This window comes from Coniophora puteana (genome assembly GCF_000271625.1).
Source record: "Coniophora puteana RWD-64-598 SS2 unplaced genomic scaffold CONPUscaffold_1, whole genome shotgun sequence".
In the NCBI taxonomy this organism is placed as follows: Eukaryota; Fungi; Basidiomycota; class Agaricomycetes; order Boletales; family Coniophoraceae; genus Coniophora; species Coniophora puteana.
In genome coordinates, this window is record NW_006913053.1 from 336,246 (window position 1) to 355,309 (window position 19,064).

General features: G+C 54.0%; 9 protein-coding genes across 9 annotated transcripts; 7 read left to right on the forward strand and 2 right to left on the reverse strand.

The window, feature by feature from the left end:
* Window positions 1-162: 162 nt before the first annotated feature.
* On the forward strand, window positions 163-1,496 carry CONPUDRAFT_68618 (uncharacterized protein; the record flags this gene model as incomplete). Its single annotated transcript, XM_007764442.1, has 4 exons — window positions 163-561; window positions 617-697; window positions 748-1,400; window positions 1,430-1,496. The coding sequence occupies 4 exons, from the start codon at window positions 163-165 to the stop codon at window positions 1,494-1,496; spliced, it is 1,200 nt and encodes a 399-aa protein (XP_007762632.1).
* An 883-nt stretch (window positions 1,497-2,379) lies between these two features.
* CONPUDRAFT_43905 (uncharacterized protein) lies at window positions 2,380-3,747 on the forward strand (the record flags this gene model as incomplete). Its single annotated transcript, XM_007764217.1, has 3 exons — window positions 2,380-2,656; window positions 2,710-3,368; window positions 3,421-3,747. The coding sequence occupies 3 exons, from the start codon at window positions 2,380-2,382 to the stop codon at window positions 3,745-3,747; spliced, it is 1,263 nt and encodes a 420-aa protein (XP_007762407.1).
* Window positions 3,748-3,757: 10 nt separating this feature from the next.
* On the reverse strand, window positions 3,758-4,346 carry CONPUDRAFT_148116 (uncharacterized protein; the record flags this gene model as incomplete). The annotated part of the gene is made up of 5 exons (XM_007764771.1): window positions 3,758-3,782; window positions 3,844-3,968; window positions 4,023-4,091; window positions 4,142-4,216; window positions 4,269-4,346. The coding sequence occupies 5 exons, from the start codon at window positions 4,344-4,346 to the stop codon at window positions 3,758-3,760; spliced, it is 372 nt and encodes a 123-aa protein (XP_007762961.1).
* Window positions 4,347-5,232: 886 nt separating this feature from the next.
* On the forward strand, window positions 5,233-6,863 carry CONPUDRAFT_78570 (uncharacterized protein). The gene is made up of 6 exons (XM_007764543.1): window positions 5,233-5,518; window positions 5,565-5,600; window positions 5,650-5,915; window positions 5,962-6,294; window positions 6,341-6,434; window positions 6,481-6,863. Exons 1-6 carry the CDS (start codon window positions 5,258-5,260, stop codon window positions 6,553-6,555), a joined length of 1,065 nt encoding a protein of 354 aa, XP_007762733.1. The 5' UTR covers window positions 5,233-5,257; the 3' UTR covers window positions 6,556-6,863.
* A 398-nt stretch (window positions 6,864-7,261) lies between these two features.
* Window positions 7,262-9,118, forward strand: CONPUDRAFT_78571 (acid protease). Its single transcript, XM_007764544.1, has 5 exons — window positions 7,262-7,516; window positions 7,579-7,954; window positions 8,007-8,273; window positions 8,338-8,659; window positions 8,726-9,118. The coding sequence occupies exons 1-5, from the start codon at window positions 7,359-7,361 to the stop codon at window positions 8,815-8,817; spliced, it is 1,215 nt and encodes a 404-aa protein (XP_007762734.1). The 5' UTR covers window positions 7,262-7,358; the 3' UTR covers window positions 8,818-9,118.
* A 251-nt stretch (window positions 9,119-9,369) lies between these two features.
* Window positions 9,370-10,446, reverse strand: CONPUDRAFT_133651 (uncharacterized protein). The gene has a single exon (XM_007764772.1). The coding sequence runs from the start codon at window positions 10,131-10,133 to the stop codon at window positions 9,534-9,536; it is 600 nt and encodes a 199-aa protein (XP_007762962.1). The 5' UTR covers window positions 10,134-10,446; the 3' UTR covers window positions 9,370-9,533.
* Window positions 10,447-14,584: 4,138 nt separating this feature from the next.
* On the forward strand, window positions 14,585-15,208 carry CONPUDRAFT_86167 (phosphatases II; the record flags this gene model as incomplete). Its single annotated transcript, XM_007764773.1, has 1 exon — window positions 14,585-15,208. One exon carries the CDS (start codon window positions 14,585-14,587, stop codon window positions 15,206-15,208), a length of 624 nt encoding a protein of 207 aa, XP_007762963.1.
* Window positions 15,209-16,099: 891 nt separating this feature from the next.
* Window positions 16,100-16,932, forward strand: CONPUDRAFT_148121 (uncharacterized protein; the record flags this gene model as incomplete). Its single annotated transcript, XM_007764774.1, has 2 exons — window positions 16,100-16,315; window positions 16,378-16,932. 2 exons carry the CDS (start codon window positions 16,100-16,102, stop codon window positions 16,930-16,932), a joined length of 771 nt encoding a protein of 256 aa, XP_007762964.1.
* Window positions 16,933-17,122: 190 nt separating this feature from the next.
* Window positions 17,123-18,298, forward strand: CONPUDRAFT_160892 (uncharacterized protein; the record flags this gene model as incomplete). Its single annotated transcript, XM_007764775.1, has 2 exons — window positions 17,123-17,402; window positions 17,453-18,298. Exons 1-2 carry the CDS (start codon window positions 17,190-17,192, stop codon window positions 18,296-18,298), a joined length of 1,059 nt encoding a protein of 352 aa, XP_007762965.1. The 5' UTR covers window positions 17,123-17,189.
* Between the last annotated feature and the right edge of the window lie 766 nt (window positions 18,299-19,064).

Genomic DNA, 19,064 nt, shown 5'->3' on the forward strand with positions numbered 1-19,064 from the left:
GGCGTTCTCGGCCTCGTCAGCTCCATTCGGAATTCGTTTCGATTCCGCTTCACCGGCGCAGGCACCCGAGCCGAGGCGACTTCATTAATGCAACGTGCTCGACGCGGCTATTTCACTATCTCGACTAAGTCCCGTTTCACACACATACCCTCCTCTCTCTCCATGTCTCCCTCGCCTCCCCGTCCATCTACCAGTACACAGGTCACACAAGACGACGACGGCAATCGCAGCGACTGCGATTGCCCCATATGTCTTTCCAAGAACTATGGCGAGGCCAAACGAGTAACCAAACGTACGAAGAAGAAACACAAGGAGCTCTATCCCGATGAACCCACCACCGGCACAAATCGCACACTACCTTCCACCTCAGGTCACGTTGCTCTCGACTCCCTTCTCGTTGAGCACCCTCCAGCGCCTCTAGCCACTTACACGAGCCGACACACGCGGCTACGGTCCGAAAATGTGGTCGACGACCCCAGGAAGAGAAACAAAACAAACGAGCAGGCGACATCGGTAGAAGAGCGCCGCGAGGCTGTCGAGGAAGATCAGGGGACCGATGAGGTACGTATCACGCATTATAACGCGCTCACACTGACCACAATCAACTTGAGGATAGGATTCAGACATGCCGCTCGATGCTGTCGAATATAGCGAGGACAGCTATCTACGCGCTCCGACAGCCGAGCTCAATGTCGAGGTAAGCCCAACTGGTGTTTTTCTAACAATCTTACATACTGACCTGAGCAGGTACTCTCGCCAGACGATCAGTTCTTCGCTTTCGAGGAACTGGACCCGGACTTTGACGAAGAAAACAACCAATGGGGTCGTGATCTTGACGCTGACGAACTTGCGCCGGAAGAGGACGAGGAAGAAGCTGACCAGAGCGTCGACGCGGACGAACTGCCTCAGACACCACCAGAACCGCTTGGTGACGACGACGACGTGGCAAACTACGAGCTCCCCCTTGAGCCGCCTGTGGAGCGTGCGCCGACTCCGCCCCCTCCTCCACCCCTCGAGGATCGACCAGCCCAGCCCATGTCTTGGTGGACCGAGCAAGACGTCGACAATCTCCACGAGCACACGACCATCGTCGAGGCAAAGGAAGCGATGGCATATGTCAAGCTCCTCCAAGAGGCTAGTATCGACAACAATCATCACGCGCTGTCCCTCGCTGCTCGTCATCGTCTCCGCAACCCTCCCCGCACACTTGTCGACTTACGCGCAAATCAAGGGCTACGTGTGTCTCTCAGGCACGCGCTTGTCGGCGACACGCAACGCTCTTACCTTGCCCATTGTGCCATCACCGCGGATGAGGTTCCTGGACTCGATACTTACAGCATATACCGGGCGGATCAGGCAATTAAGGAACTTAGTGGGGTCGAGGGAATGCGCAGCGATATGTGCGTCAAATCGTGTATGGGTTTCACAGGTCCGAATGCAAATCTGTCGCAATGTATCAAATGCCACTTGTCCCGCTACTGCCCGAAAAAATCTAAGCCCGGCAAACCTGTTCCTCGACTGACGTTCACATCAAATCCCATCGGCCTCATTCTACAGGCATTCACACGTAACCCCACGATGGCGCAGAAGATGCGCTATCGTACTGATCGTACAAATGAGCTCCGAACGACTACAGATCCCGCAGACCTCGAAACATTTGATGACTTCATCAAAGGGTCGCAATATCAACAACTCGTTGAGGACGGCATAATCAAAGACGGCGACCCTGTGTTAATGATTGCGGCCGACGGTGCTCAACTCTACAAAGACAAACAGTCAGACTGCTGGATTGTTGCGATGGTAATTTTTGACATATCGCCAGCTGAACGGTACAAGAAAAAATATGTTATTCCTGTCGCTATCATTCCGGGGCCAAACAAGCCCCAGAATCTGGATTCTTTTCTTTTTCCAGGGCTCTATCACCTTGCAGCCATCCAGCGCGAGGGTTTGGTGGTCTTTGACGGCCTCACGCACGATATTCGGACATGCAATCCCTTTCTCTGGGTCGAGTCAGCTGACGGACCCGGAATGGCACTCTTGACAGGTCTCGTAGGCCACCACGGCAAATATTCTTGCCGTCTCTATTGCGGCCTCCCCGGCCGTCACATCCCCGACAAGTCCCACTATTATCCTGTTCTACAGAGGCCGACGCACCCAGTGGACTATAACGAGGCCGGGTGCAATCACGATACCGTCGACATCAATTGCCTACCCTCTCCGGGCGCTGGCGATTATCGAGGCAATCTCGCCCATGTCCTGGCTTCTCGCACGCAGCGAGAATTCGCTTCTCGGCGCCGAGAAACCGGAATCAGGAAACCGAGTATCTTCATGGGTATGCCACGGTCCCTCCCTCCTCCGTTTGGCTGGGGATGCGATATTATGCATCTCGCCGCAATCAACGTCGGCGACCTGTTGATACCACTATGGCGAGGTGCTCACCCCACAGAGGGACACGACGACTCTTCAAGCTGGGACTGGGCGGCCCTATCAGACTCGGACTTATGGCGCAAGCTCGGCGCTCTAGTGGCTTCATGGGCAACATACCTCCCCATTTCCTTCGACAAGACTCCCCGTGACCTACAGAAAATCCATAGCCACTATAGAGCATGGGAGTGGCTTATTCTGCTCTATGGATATGGTCCCGCCTTGTTTTTTGGTGCGTAAATTCTCATTAAATCTTACTTTACATGTCATTAAGCCTAAATGAAGGTGTACTCGAAGAACGCTATTGGCAGCACTTCTGCCGTCTTGTCCGGGGAATCCGAATCCTCCAGCAACACTCGATCACGGCGGACCAGCTCGCCGAAGCTGACAAACAGCTGAAACTATTTGCTTGGGAGTTCGAGACCCTGTACGTACAAGGCCAAACGAACCGCATCCATTTCGTACGCCCCTGGATCCACGCTATCACTCATCTCGCCGACGAAACGGAACGAAAAGGCCCTCCAATTACGTGCTCGCAGTGGACGCTCGAACGAATGATCGGAGATCTCGGGCGAGAGATTCGTAACCACGTCAGCCCATACGCTAATTTATCAATCCGTGCTACACTGCGCTGTCAAGTCAACGCTCTGAAAGCCCTCTATCCTGAGACCTTTGATCCCGAGCATCCTGATTTACCTCGTGGCTGTGATGATCTCGGAGACGGCTACCTTCTTCTTCGTCGCCGAGATCGATATTCCCGTGTTGTGTCGCCTGCAGAAGAGGTCGTCCTTACCGACGCTCTCCTTTCCCTTGGATATCGATTCGAGGATGCGCCCCGCGTGCAACGCTGGGCACGTCTACAACTGCCCCACGGACAAGTGGCAAGGTCGCTATGGCAAGAGGACTCCATGACACGCGGTGTGCGCTGTTCCCGAAATGTTTCGGTGAGTAAAGCATGACATGTGTTTTTTTATGATGATACATGAGTTCTATTAGTTCCAATTACCTGGAGACGCGGCGCCTTCTTGCGGCGAGGTCCGTTATTACTTCAAGATGAGGCACCCATCCGTCAAAGCCTTTGCCATGGTCTCAGCGTACGGATTGCCTGATCCCGATTTACGACGGCGTTCGTTCGACACGTTACACGCATGCAAACACGGAAGCGACGAAGATCTTTGCATTATTGATGTTAAGAACATTCGCTCGGTTGTAGCTATGATACCTCATAGATTCCCTGATAGTCGTGATCTCTTCTTTGTAGTTGAGAAGCCCGGGTTATCTTTTACTGTATTAACTGGATACGAGGAGCCTTCTCATGAATAGATATCTTGTCTTATGTGAGTGCGAGCAAATGATTTCTGATTACATTCAAGCAGTTCTGGTATTGTATTACAGCTAGTACACTAGTCACAAGCGCACTTAGCGCGCTTGGCGATCGAGCGCATGGCTCGCTGTCTAATAAACGTCTGCCACCTCTCGTCTACATCTTCTTCGGCTGACAAATAGCCCTCGTCGTCCCCTTCGTTATCCTCGTTATTCGGCTCCTGTAGATCATATATAGATCAATGACAATGATACCAGATTGAAAATGACTGTACCTCGTATGAATAGTTAGTCCAGAACCTGCGCTTGACACGGCGGAGAGGTTGCTTCGGCGGTTTTCTCGGCTGGTAGCCCATTATCAAATGGGGTGTATAGGAAATAGGAAATCACTCACCTTGGTCCCTGTGACCGGCTGATCTCCGCCGTCATTATCCTCGAACTCCAGGGGAGGGTACTCGGGCTTCTTGCGCTGATGATATACTGGTGAGATGGGCTCGGGAGATATTACATCATGGGCGTACCTTGAGTTTGGGCCTGCTGTCAACGTGTGGGATGGTGTCGGTTTTTTGGAGCAGAGTGTCGACAGGCGCGGGTGCCATTTTTGTTCTAAGGTGGAGTCCGTCAGGCGACGCGTGTAGCTCATTCAGCTTCGGAGCGGACTTTGAACCTTATTTACAAAGATAATCTACCCTCGCTCGCTCGATAAATTTGGTGACGCACCTCCTTCCACTTGTACACAGAACAACATCAATACATGCCTTCTGATTTTGCATTCGACGGATCCGACGACATCCTTGGCGAGTTCAGCCTGACCGAGACGCTGAGGCGCGCGGGGATAGACGGATCCGGGGATCAGGTACGTGGTGATATGATCTAGCCATATTTGTCACCGACGGCAACGCTTCATTTGATTAGGGACATGTCTCGCGTGAGGCCGAGCTCCTCAAGGAAAACGAGGAACTTCGCACCAAGAATAGCGACCTCACGAGGCGCTGCAAGCAACTCGAGTAAGTAATTGATGTTCACGCTTCTCACGCTGACTATATGCGTACCTAGGAAAGCCGTAAAGGCTCTAAGCGAGCGTCTTCACCAAGACGCTGCCGAGCCGAGTTCTACCGCCGGCACCTCGGTCCCCACATTGCCCACTTCCCCATTTGACACTGTAATTGCAAAATTGGAGCGCGACCTCCAGATGTACCAAGACACGGGTCTCGATCCGCTCTCCGGTCTCCGCTACAAAGACAACGTCAATATAGTCCTCGACGTCGCCGACTACCCCCATATGGACGGGACGTGGACTCCCATGAAATTCAAATCTCAAGATGAGGCCATCAAAAGCTCTCGACGTTCCAGGAGCGTCGCTGACGGCTCTAAGGGCATGAACGGCCCGGCCCGCATAAGTAACGACATTAACGATACTCATCAGTTTATTACAGGTAAAGATGGCAAGGCCGTCGGAGGTACCCTCATCGGCACCATACGCAAGGACGCTCGGGAGCTATTCTACGAGATGGGCGGTCGAGTTCGCCTTCCTCAAACGTTCAGCGAACTCCCGCTTGCCGTCCGCTTGTTCACGTTCCGGTACCTATGTCGTCGGTACCCGGTCCTCCGCCTGTGCCATAGGAACTGGAAGGCGCAGCGTGTCTCGGAAGGCGCTTACTCCAGCATGATTGCTACGTACCAGAGTCGGTATGAAAAGGCACAGGGGCTCGCGGAGTCAGAGAAAAACGGGACTGAGGAGGAAAGGGCGACAAAGCGGGCCAGGATCGAGGTGAGCCAAGTCAATATTGCAACGCGTCTGTTATTGACGTGACCAGTGCGCCTCTGGGGGTGACAGTCGCTCCAATTCAGTGGTAGGTCTTTGATTTCTCACTAATAATGACCGTGCTACTCTTTTTCCAGGTCCCGGAAACCCCATCTCAACTTTCGTCATCCTCCACCTCCTCGCTGGATGGAACTGAGCGGCATCCCTCTGCGATAGGGTCGCCGTCAACCACCTCCTCTGACAACACGAGCGAGCAGCCCGCCTCTCCAACTGAAGACGCGCATTCGACCTTCTCCGTTGACGCAAACGAGCGGTCTACGGCTGCGACAGAGGAATCGCGATCGGACTTCCCTTCAGATATCAATCAGCCGCCGTCCAGCTGGCGTTTCCAGCGCCGACGTCTGTGAGTATGTCTCTGTTAGCCGAGTCAACTATTGACATATACTCAGGGCCGACAATCGTATCGATCTTTCCGAGTCCATTGATCTGTCTTCTTCGCTGTCGTCTATCAGTCCGCCCGTCCATCACGCCCCCTATGCTGCCGCCCCACTATCTGCTACGGGCCCTGAAAATTCCTCCGACCATGCAAGTGGCAGCGAGGCGACCAGCGTGCCGCCAGTCGAGCAGTCAGAGTCCCCCGAGCAGCCCGTGGACACCATCATGTTGGGTAGCGTCTCCGTGACGTCGCCCGTGGAGACGCCCGCAGCCGAAGATACCGAGGTGCAGACGAGCAGCGGACGAGGTGGTGCACCGATGCCTCCTCCAGCGGAGAGCTGCGCCATGTGAGTGCCTAGTTTGTTGTATTCACAATTATCTTATCTACTACAGGCACATGTACTACGCGAACTGGCCCCTCAAAGGGAAGGGAACCAAGTACGCGCTCTCTCGCGACTTCAAGAAGCTCTCTGAGGAAGAGAAACTAGTGCGTTTCGGTCTTTTGTGCCGGTCTATGCTTATTATCGCTCTAGGTCTACGAGAAGAAGTACAAGGAAGCCAAGGAGATGAAAGTCGGTCTCGGAAAACGCAAGCGCAACACGACGTGATCTCATCCCTTTCCATTCGACGCTGCTTCATTCGACTTTCGTCTCACTCATTCACTCGCTTTGCTTTCGATTGCCGCCCTTTCGTACTCTTTCGTTTCGGCTAGTTTTCGGGTTCTGCGGTTTTGCTTTCATTGCTCATTCGCTCTCGTTGGCTCTCGTTCGTACTCTTTGGCAATGGGCGGGAACGACCGTCAAAGAGTGTAAATAGGTGACTATTCACTACCATTTTGTCGCTACGGTTTCGATTCGAAATATCATTGCTGCTCTTTGTACTCGTTTGACTTAATTTAAAGGAAATTTGAATATTGTCACTCATTGGAAAAAGGGTACGAATGAGTATCAAAGAGTCAGTCTAGAGTCATTTTTCATAGGGCTGCATCGCTTAACAACGTTATGAACGTCGGGCGCTCGAGAGCTCGCTGTTTCCCCGGACCACGACACCGTCTGATGTAGTCCTTCCAGTTGTACCTCCCCAGCTATGGTTTCTCGTCATGACTCAAGATGAGCACGGCCTTTATGCATAGAGACCTCTCGGGAACGATTATCCCGCGTCGCGACGGTATTCAAGTGGTGCAGTCAGCGGTCTTCACGCTTTCAGGTCCAATCAGAAAGACCTCGAGTCCAGGCACTCGATCGGTCTGGCCTCCTCCCTCTTAAAACGAGCTCAGCTCAATAGCAAAGTTCAACCACCTCTTGCTCGCTTTTTCGTCTTCCCCACCACCGTCTCTCTGTGTGCCAGCCAGCACCTTCCGCTCTTTGCGACCACATTCGTTTTCCAGCTCACTCGCTCTCTTTGAATCATCATGCGTCTCTCGCTGGCCACTATCGCTGCTATCCTTCCCTTCTTTGTCGCCGCTGCGCCGACGCCCAGGTCCGCTGCGGGCGTGAAGCTCCCGCTTAAGAAGTCCGTCGTGTCTATGAGCCTTGACACGCTCAAAGACGAGATCACGTTTGTCATGAAGTACGTGTGTCGTTTCCCCCACCTTCGAGCTAATTGTTTCTTATCCAAATATTCTTCAATAGCAAAAACGCCCTCGGGTTCACCAACTTTGCCGCCAACACTGGCTCTGTCCACGCGCTCGCCGCGAAGGACCCCTCGCACACCCTCGCTACCGCCCCGGCCCCGACCATGGCCACCGGTGCCCTGCAGAGTGTGCACAACTCGATCTGGTACGCCACCGTCGCCGTCGGCACACCCGCGCAGTACTACGCCGTCTCTGTCGACACCGCGAGCGCCGACCTCGTCCTTCCCGGCTCCGAGTGCACGACTTGCGACGGCCACGTCACATACGACCCTACGTACAGCTCCACGTCGAAGAGCAAGGACCACGGGTTCAGCATTCCCGACGTTGCAGCGGGGTCTTTGTACACGGATGATTTGTCAATTCTCGGGTTAAAGGTGTGTTCCATATTAGGCTGTTCTTTTGAAGTTAGCTGACGGTGTTCCGCAGGCAAACGGTCAGACCATCGGCGTCGCCGAGGCGTACCACACCCCTTACCACGTCGACAATTTCCCCGCGGACGGTATCTTGGGCCTCGCGTTCGGCTCCATCTCGTCGTTCAACTCGTCCTCGCCCTTCCAAACGCTCGTCACGGAGGGCCAGATCGCGTCGAAGCAATTTGGTCTCCGTCTCTCGGACCCAGCCGAGCTCACCGTCGGTGGAATTGATGCCACCGCGTATACGGGCGAGGTGACTTACGTCCCCGTGATGAAGCAGGTGCATTGAATTGTTACGACAAAGTCTTACAAGGCGCTAACGAGTGCATTTCGTGTGCATACAGGGCTTCTGGCAAATATCCGTCGATTCCCTCACTTCCTCCTCGTCCTCGAAGCCCGTGGCCTCGTCCTTCGACGCCATTGTCGATTCGAGCGCCTCCTTCATCCTCGGCCCCGCCGACGCCGTCTCCGCGTTCTACTCTGGCGTGAGCGGCGCGACCGACAACGGCGACGGCACATATACTGTCGCGTGCGACGCGGCCCTCAGCGGCAGCATCACGCTCGGCGGCACCAGCTTCGCGCTCGCGGCGGACACGCTCGTCCTCGAGAGCGACGAGAGCGGCACGTGCGTCGGTGCGGTGGCTGCGAACCAGAATGCTGCGCACGGTGAGTGTTGCGTTGTGCAGCTGTTCAATTTTGAATCTAGCGATGCTCATTCAGGAACTTTTGCAGACTACTGGGTCCTCGGCGACGCGTTTTTGCGCAACGTCTACTCTGTGTTCGACTTTGAAAAGCCGCAGGTTGGCTTCGCCACGCTGGCTTAATCAGCGTCATCTCCTTCGCTCTCGCTCACTGCCACGGTTCCGCTGTTCCGTCTCGTTGTGGCGACAGTGTGAACCCGCCGCCCCATTTACTTGCTATCCTCTCTGCGTACACTCGTTGCTTTCTCATGTTTTCGTTGGGTATTTATTAGTGTCCGGACCATGTCGGGTGTCCGAGGGTCAAGTTGGTCCGTTGTTCTTCTTCGTGTACATTACCTCGTTGGGCTTTGGCAGTTTTTCTCTTCAGTTTTGGGGTTGTTCGTAGTCGAACAAATGCGAATGCTAATCGATGTTTTGGATCTTACAACTTGAAGTCGGGATGCGAGTGCATCTGCATAAGTACGCTCTGAGAGGCGGTAGGTTTGCGATTCTCGCGATCATGTCGGCAACATCGGATGGTGCGTGAAGATCCGTAAGGTTCCCGAATTTGTTCTGAATACTTACTCGGTATGAACGTTTGAACCTAGGCCTAAGCACTGGTACTGAGCGCTTACTGAGCGCTGAGCGACAAAACCGGAGGCCTAAATCCCGGTTCCATGACGATCTGTCTTCCATAAAATATTGATTTGTGCTGAATTACACCTATAAATACAGTGCGGTATTGAAACTGTTCTCGTCTTCGAGTTCAACATTATTAAATTATGCGGTGGTAGCTAGCAAAGGCCTTGATACCTTGGATCAATCTCGTCTTGTTCCCTTACTTCCCGTGGAACAGGTTCCTAATGTCGCGTAGGTCCACCTTCCACTCCCATTTCGCCTTTACGACCCATTACAACGTCAAACCCCGTGTTACGCATCTGCGACAGGAGCTGGGTCATCAGCCACCCCTCCTTCGCAGGTATTGTCTTGATGTCTTTCAGCCCCTCGAAAGCAAATCCCAGCATGGCGGTGATCCCTTTTACGTCCTTCGGCAATACGGAGTCCACCAAATCGAGCGTCTTCAGCGCCGACTGTCTCTGACTGCGTGGTGAGTCGTCAGCGAAGAGCAGGCGCTCGACGTCAGACTGGAGGAGTTGCGAGGCGTTGACTCGGAGAGTAAGATGGGACAGCAGCGGGCAGATGTCGGCGAAAGCAAACAGCGAGTTGTGAGTGGCCTCTGTCTCGGAGTCGAGATCGTATCGCAATCCGTGTAGCTTGAGATGGGTAAGCCCAGGTAACGCTTTGGCCAACGTTTTGACGTCATCGTCCGTGAGCTTAAACGGCATTGGAACTTCCAGCGATAGGCTTTGAAGTCGGGCGAGTTGAAGCACGGGCTTCAGTGCAGCGAGAGTGACAGGTGCCGTCTGCTGGTAGCTGCTGACATCGGAAGCGCCGCCCATGTTAACCGGTGAGATGTGCAACGCCTCGAGGCCAGGAAATGCGTCCGCCAACGAGCGGATGCAGTCGCTGGCGTCGTATATGTTGTATACCGACAGCTGAACCGCCCTGACGCTAGCTGATACTGGGTTTGGGGATGTTGAGCTAGGGGAAGCAGAGACATCTACAGGCAGGACGATACGCTTTAGCCTCGGGCACGCGCGAGCGAAGAGAAGGAGGGAGTCAATGGTCAATTGCGTCGAGGGTTCGGCGACAAACTCGTGTCCGGAGATCTCGAGGTCTTCGAGGTTTGGCCATGCTATAGCAAGCTCCCGGACGTCCTCAGCTGTGATAGAGATGGGATACCGGATATTAAGAAGTAATTTCCGCAGGCCTCGGTGGTGGGTCAGTGGGCGGAGGAAGTCCATAATGGACGTGATGGGATGGGAAGGTAGGAGGCCATAGGTCTTCGCGAATCTTTCTCGCAGGAGATCCTCGTTCATCGTGGTATGTTGCATCACAGCGTGTCCATCGAGCACCAGCTCCTCGAGCGCTGAGGAATGTTGATGTGGACGAGATAACAGCAGGGCTATGGCGACGATATGGGAAAGAGGAAACTTGCATCCGGGTATGAGCTTGAGTACTCGCAGAGAGGACGAAATCGCGTAGAGAAGTGTGATGGCGTCAAGCGTTTCTCGGGGGCAGAGTTCGAGATGTTTGACGTTATTCAATATATCATCGGGAAGCCCTTGATCGAAATCCTCTTCATGCTCCAAAAATGCCGTCCGCGTAAGAACCAACTCATGGAGTGAAGACGATAGCTGTGTGTTGGCTAGAGCTGAGCAGGTCAGATCGGGGCATCGGAGCGTCCTCAGCATGGGTAAGCTTTCCGCCGCCCGGGATACGGCGTCGATGATAGTGCGTCTGTTCATCGAAGAGTCCTGCGGTGGCTTCCCTGTCGCTTCTAGAGTCTCCAACCTGGGGCAACGCTCCGAGACACACTGCAAGACCCGCGCAGCATTGTCAGGGTGTATGTGGAGGTCTAAGCTGAACCCACGAAGATCGGGGTGTATGAAGTCCGTGTAAGCTGACAAAAAACGGGGATCTATCATACTGGCTCTCAGATACAGGTGCTGAAGCTTGGGAAACGCCCGAGCGAGGCTAGATGGTGGGGACAGGAGTTTCTGCAGTGGCTTGACGAAGCCTTGTGTCCGCCTGTCACCAGGATTGTTTAGTGAAAGAGAGCGGACGCGTCTCGTAAAGGCCAAGAGACGATCCCAGTCCTGATCTGTTGCCAAAATCAGATCAGCCTGGAAATGAGGGACATAATCATCAGTAACGGTAAAATAAGAAGGACAGACGGCATCCCATACAATGTTGCCCCTGCCATCCTTTGCAACCGCATCCGACATGGCGCTCATGATATCTTTCAGTTGCACTGGTTGAATGATGCCGGACCAAATTATGTCGGCCGAAGGTTCTTTGAAAGCCGCGCAGGTCCGAGCCAGGGCCGCGAGAGTGCCCAGGGAGTCGACCTGGTCGCATATCTTCTGTCTTATTTCTGGCAACTCGAGAGCGGGATGCATCTGTCCGGTGGATGTCATCGCGCTCATAAACCCGTACACGTTGAGGAAGCACGACCGGGGAAGTACGCACTGGACGTTGTCGTTCAAGCCCACACATCCGCTTCCGAGTCGGGCCCATGCCGATGATTATTCAGTTCGTGTCCTGATCTGGATAAGCCCCTGTCTACCATCGGTGCACGAGCCCTCAGGCTTCGTGTCTCCCATCTTCCCACGTAAAGACTCACTCGACATACAAGGTGCTGAGCGCTGGGTAATGGGCTTTGGTTTCTGAGCGAGTATCTGATGAAAGGAAAAGAAACTGTAAGGGGCAAACCTAGTACCGCTCCATTTTGTGGAATCATCGCAGACACAGCACGGAATATCGGGGCGGTCAATTCCGGATGTTTCCCTAAAACTCTATCAGATGTGGCAGAGAAGACGGTAGAATTTCGATGCGATTGGGTGGGTTTATGTCAGAGCATATTTCTGACATGTTTTTCCTCAGTACACCCGATATTATCCCCAAACGACTTTAATGCAATCGAAGAAATCCAGCATCCCCTTCAGTAGCCATGGGAGAGAGTAGGCGCCGAAAAGCCGAAGCAGGTAAGGCAGAATGTCCCTCTATGGTGCATGTCCCTCTAAGGTACATGTGTAGTTCTTCGAGATATCACCGTTCGTGCGTCCGTAATTCCCGGGCTGTCAGCGTGTCGACGCAAAGCCTGTCAAACCCAAAATTGACGCCTTCAGAACTTCAGTTTCAAGGACAGGGAAAGCCGGAGGAATACGGTTACGAGAAGGTGTATCTCTGTGTATCTCCATGTACCTTTGTTGAAACGGTGGTGTCAAACGGTGCCGAAGCCTCTCTGAATGTCGTATAGGTCCGAGCCAGGATGGCGAGACTCGTGGCCTTCGCCGCGCGTTTGACACGCGCTTACAGTCCCGATCCAGATAAGCCCCTATCTGATTCAACCCTCATCTTAGCTCTGATTCTGCGCTTAGAAAACTCAATTGAGAAAACTAGGATCATTGAAATGAAAGCAGACTCACATTCGTATTCTCCATCATCTGCATTCGCATGATTACATGGGGTTATCGGCACAATGCTGCCAGGGTGACAATCGCAAGCATCTCACATTCTTGGCTCGACTGTAGGACAGTGGAGTTGTGTGGTCTGATCTTATAAGCTCCTCTCACCCCTATGCCAATACTTCGACTTCGAGGAAGGGTCACCTGCTTCACTTTGAAAGGTCCACAATCACAGACATCCAGGCTTCGACAGCGCCCTCCCTTGTTCGATATCACCCGTGATTATCTCCCCCATTCAAGCAATGCGCTCTGGATCCGGAAGTGAACAAAGAACTAGCTGCGCTGGCGTACAAAGTTAGGCTTGCACGGCCCCTTCATAGCGCTACGGCAGCTGAACTGGGAAACGGAGGTGATATAAACGCGACGTGACGGGAAAGGATGTGGCTTCGACGCGTTTGCCTCGTGTATGGCACAAGGTATGGCACAGTACCTTCGGAATGGAACCGCATCAGTTGATACTGTCCTCGGAGCGATTAATCTCCGCAGGGCGTGAACGCAGTAAACAGTAAGAATAGGGTCGTGGCGCGTGAAACTGAGGCGGAGCAAGACACAAAAAAAGCAGAAGAAAGGAGCGCGGGAGGAACACGATGGCATAGCCTTCCTTCGCATGCCTAACACGTAGCTAGTCCTCGAGAAATGAGACACAGGGCGGAGGAGATCCGGCGTATACCTGAGTAGCCGAGGTGTGAAGCCAGCCTTGGCGGGCCACGAACTGCCGCGAACCATTAGTCGGTCAGCCTAAGAGAGCCAAAGAAGACGGATTAGCCTGTTTCATCTTGTCGCTCGTGCGTCTGGAATTTCCGGGCTGTCAACGTGTCAATGTGTCGAACCCTCCGAGTCAGAGTCTGTCAGAACCAGCATTCATTGCCAGAGCCTCGTGCGCAGGGCAAGGGTCATGAGACGGAGGCAAATGCACGTTCTGTGCAGCTCGATGGACCGCTGGGCGAATGGAGGCGCACACGAGCGAGCTTCGAAGGGGGCCTCGAGGCCTCGGTGCTCAATCGGTAGGAGCAGGGTTGGGGTTTGGTGAGTTTTGCTGAAGTGCTCGAGGTTTCGAGTGGCTGAATGGGTGGAGGGCCAAGATAAAAAAGATGTATCGCCCCGTGGCGACCGCACCCGTATGGCGTGACGGATCTCGGCGCGATCACCGCGCAGGACACCCCGGTTATCTTTGGAACTTTGGGGTTGCAATCGAGAGCATTCGAGATGCCAAGGGGCTGAGGTATCCTCAAGGATGTATGCGTAGGAGGATATCGGAAGACAAGTTTGGATACGATTGTATCGCAGAAGGACGTTGTACAAGAAATAGCGAGGGACAGGAACAAGGAAAGCGGGACATGTCGGGGCTGAAGAAGACAGTGTTTTCGGTGGCTGTGCCGGTACGCACGACCACATCGTGGGGTTCTAGGTACAGCCCGATCCGATCTTGGCGTACGCCTGGGTTATAACCGCGCGTTTTTGCCCCAACGACGCTCTTTGCTCAACGCATCCTCACCTCTGCAAAGCACGAGAGGTCAAACAGATATTCTTCTGCTTGTCCAATCTTGCCCCTAACTGAGCTCACAGACGTCTAAACCGCGCCGTGAGTCGTCTAACTCTCTCCTAGCCTAACACATATCCCGCCCAACCCGAAACAAAAGCACTCCACCATGACGCTCGCCATGCCCGTCCCCACGCGCCCATCCTTGTCTCGTCCTCCCGTGGTTCAGGTCAATCGCGCTCAGCAATCCATCGCGTCCTCTTCACGTCCAGTCAGCTTCTCACCCAGCCCAACATCTCCCGAGGATCCCTTCCGCCCATCCAGCCCGTTCCCACCTCACATGCTCACCCCATCCAAACCCGCCTCCTGCGCTTGGGCACCCGCCTGCGCCGGCACGCGCGCACGGCCCATTCCCAACTCATACTGGGCCACGCCCCTCCTCGTTGCATGCGAGTACCCCTGGTCGCCCCACCCCCCTCCCCGCTATCAATTCGCAAAGCTCGACGCCCTGCTCAGAGCCGGCGTCACCACCTTCGTCGATCTCACCGAGTCGGGCGAGCTCGCGCCCTACCTCCCCCACCTCGGTCCCCGCGCCCGCGCGCTGGGCCTCGACCCGGGCGCGCTCGCATACCACCGCTTCCCGATTAGGGACAGGAGTCTGCCATGCAGCGCGGACCTCATGAAGCAGATCATGCATCTCCTCAGGGTGGAGGGCGAGCAGGGCCGGATATGCGCTGTGCACTGTCGAGGCGGTATCGGGCGCACGGGCACCGTCGTTGGGTGCTGGCTCGTCGAGTGCGGCGAGGCAAGAAATGGGGAGGAGGCGCTCGCGCGGATTGCTAACGAGTGGCGGTATGTCGAGAAGTGCAAGCGCTATCCGCAGAGCCCTGAGACGGGCCCGCAGTTTGAATATGTGAGGAGCTTTAGAACGCCGAGTCCTGTTCCTGTCAAGGAGGTTATCTGAAGTCGTTGTACATTTGGCTGTCCGGTGAGTACGGTTTGCTTCTTTGAGACTGGTTTCCTGGCTGACTCTGAGTAGTGTTGCCTTTTCTTGCTAGCTGTCCATATCCTTCGTCGCTATCGTTGCTTCAACGCCTCGCTTCCTCACCGACCGCTCATACCTTATCTCGAACCCCCTATTGGTTTGGTCTGCATACATCTTTCGTCTAGGTCATGGTGCCTCGCCATACGAACGTCCTCCATAAGCCTATATCTAGACACGAACTTTTGCGACGCTCTGCTTTGGCTCTTCGCGAGGCATGTACCTACCCTACTGCATACAGCGCCGGGACGCTCTAGTCGGGCAGCCTCTGCTGCTCCTATTTCTTTCGTCTTATCTTTTCCCCTCTGCTCTGCCGCATCTGCTTGCACACACTCGCATCCTTCTCTTGTCTTGCCTCTTCATTTCTCCACCTATCGTGTATCACTCGCATATTCTCGCCTCCTTTTCTCGCAGTTTTTCTTCTCGTCTTTTCTCGTATCCTGTCTCGCCTCGACTTGGAGTGCCGAGCTGCTAGCTACGTAGATAGTTGGCCCACATACCTCTGGCTATAGGTTACTATCCCTCGGTGAAATGTGATTGTTTTTGTCGACGTATATGCCGCTGTGAGTGTTGTTGTCTATACCTTGGATGGGTGGGAGCGAAGGACGCGATCGCGCGCGCCCGATATGACCGGACACAGCCTCCCGGATTTACCGGCTCATGTGGCTCCATCCAATCACCGTCCTCCAATTTGTCATCAACGGAAGTTTCCAGAAATAAACCTCCGCATTCCGGCGTCTGCCCTGCTCCTTCGAACCTTCGCCAACGGCGCCATCTCCTTCAAACTCCCGATTCTGTCTGCGAAGCTTCATCATGCATAAAGCTATTATGTTACCGGAACTTGTGGCCTGTATCTGCGCTCACATCGACACAAAAGCTACTCTAGCAGCTCTCGCGGCGACATGCACGATTTTCCACCATCCCTCTCTCGGCCGACTTTGGTCAGGCGATCTCGGTCCTATCACGTTGGAGGACCTTCGAAAAGTTCTTCCTAGTGCCTCTGAGGTATTAAACTCCAGAGGCGCGATCGTGAGTGGTTTGACTTCATTAGGATGTTAACTTCTTTTTGACTGAGAAATGTATAATACAAGACCGATCTACAACTTACCCAGCAAGACCGGGATCATTTCCTCAGTTTCACCTCTCGAATATGCCATTTCCGCCTGGAAAATTCAATATACTACTACAACTGGTCGCACGAGGCTGCCTTTGTCAAGCTTGTGCGGCCTCCGCTTGGCATTGAGAGAACCTTTCCGAAACTGCGGCACCTCACCATTAGCGCGCTCGAGCCAGAGATCTTGTCAATCTACATCCGGTTCATCTCTCCGCGGCTCTTGTCGCTGAAGATACAGTGTCTCAGATCGGGTCCGCACATCATGATGGACGCGGTCGCGAAGAGGTGCGGGCAGCTGCAGAGCTTGGACGTGGACATGATGTACGACGAAGTCGCGGAGCCGCGCATGGTCCAGGCGGTGTCTGCTGCTGTGGTGCGGCTTCCGGCGCTCCAGACTCTGCGGTGTCCGGATCTTGAGGTTTCTGCTTTGGAGTTTCTTTCGAAGTCTGAGTGCTTTCGGAAGCTTGAGTTGACGGAGAACGCAGTGGATTCGAGGGAGCGCTGGGAGCAGTTGACGACTCGCTCGTCGTAGCTGTTGCGTGTTCTCATCTGACAGCGTGTATGTTACTCGCGTTATATCTATTGGGCGCACGGCACTCTGCAATGTGCACAATGAGCAAGTTCGCATCCAAATGGGGAGGCGTTGGCTGCGCCGTGCGATCCGGCGGCTGATATATCGATAAGACGAGCTTGGGCGCTTGTCTAAGCTATGGATTGCATACGGCTACATTCCCTCCTCCCTTCTTCAAGAGTTCGTTACTCGCGGGCCTTGTTCATCTAACAACTGCCATGCACAACGCACTCGCGCTGCTCGAGATTTTAGATCAGATTTTCATGCACGTCGTGTCAAGAGACACACTGGGCGTCCTTGCCCGAACATGTAAGGCATTCGAACGCTCCGCTTTAGATCGGCTCTGGTCGGGTGACCCATGGCCTATAGGAACGGATGCTCTCCTCTGTGTCCTCTCCCAGTTTCTGGTCAAAGACGAAAAGGGAAATATCGTAAGAATGGCCCTGCACCACTGTATTGCGCGATCTTGTACTGATAACAGGCTGGCGCCAAGGTTGACGTCGAGGTTCCTGAGCAAGACTCGGAGGACTGGGACCGTATCTTCAGATTTACCAGTCGTATATGTGGCTTCTCACTGCGACCTGCCTACATCGATCCTTCCGCGCTGGTAACCTTCGTGCGCCATCCATCAAGCGTTGAGAAGATCTTCCCAAAGCTCCGAAGCCTCAAAATCTGTGGCACAGAAGTAGAATTTATCAATGCATGCATGGAGTTCATCCACCCCCACCTCCTTTCCTTGACGGTATCATGCCACCCAGATCTTCTACCCGTTGCTTTGGATGCGATTCCCAAGAGATGCCCCCGTCTGCACAGTCTCATTCTATCGCTGGAATTCCTCTCCCTATACTCCTCCACAGATCCGCCACTCGTTCAGGCGGTGACCACCGCTGTTGCCCAACTACCCTCAATCACCGTTCTCAAGTGCCCCGACCTCGATCTGGATGAATTGCATACCATTCTTCCCCATATCCGCTTTCAGCGACTCACCATAGAAAATATGGGTGAACCGCGACCACGAGCCATCCAAGGTCCTAATTCTGGTGTTCCCTCAAATGGCTATTCGATCGAATCCATCGGGCTTAGTTCCTCATGTCTCAGCTTTACCTTACCGTTGTTTAGCAACCTTCAAGGGTCCCCGAAAAGCTTGAATCTCTCGGGGCCGGACAATGACGACGATCCTTCCCAGGATCCCGAATACGTACGCGCACTCATCCGGCTCACCATCGCAAGCATTTGGGCGCTGTCAGACCTCTGTCCCAGTTTACTGCTCCTCAAGCTGCGTATTAGCGCCAGCGGCCTAGATCTCGAGAAAGATATCGAAAGGTGACGGAAGCGTCCGCGCCACCCAAGTTTGGTACGGTTCAACCTGCACGACTCTGCCCGGCACGGTCACGGTGATCCAAATCACGATTGGGCGACGGATCTTGCGATTCTGTTGGCCATCGAATTTGCGCGTCTGGATGGGTTTCGCAGATCCGCTGACCGTGATGAGCATACTGTAAGCCACGATGAAGAGCAGAAGATGAAGAGGGCACTGCGAGTTGTTCGTTCGGCAGAGAGCAGGGGGTGGATGTGACTGGGATGTCAGCTGACGAGCTACGACGGCTTGTTAATCCTCTTGGGATATGAAGCCTTGAAGGAGACGGCGATCTCAATTCGAGGTGAGTCTTAGGTCAAGAAACCCCAGCTGTCTGACATTCAAATATTCAAGGTTGAAGCAGAGGGTATGCCGATGGAAAGAAGAGTTTGGTCGAGAACTTGTGGCGCCATGCAGACATCGGTATTCGTGCAATGTATTCTTCTTTGCCTCCCACACCGATGCGTGCAAGACCAACGTGAGCATAATCCTTGCGTATCCCCCTTCTATACTAGGTCATAGACGTTGTATATGTACAAGCCAGCAGTACGGCAGTTCATGTCTGTCTGTCTATTCGAGCTCAGTCTGCGGGACCAAAATGACGTGCAGAGTGTTGGATGGCCGACGGTAGATAGTATACCCATGTCAATCGATCGGGCGAAGAGGAAGAGTCGGGACGTGGCGAAGATGTCGGCTGGCGAGCTGCGATGGCTTGCCCTCGGGTGATCCGCGAGCT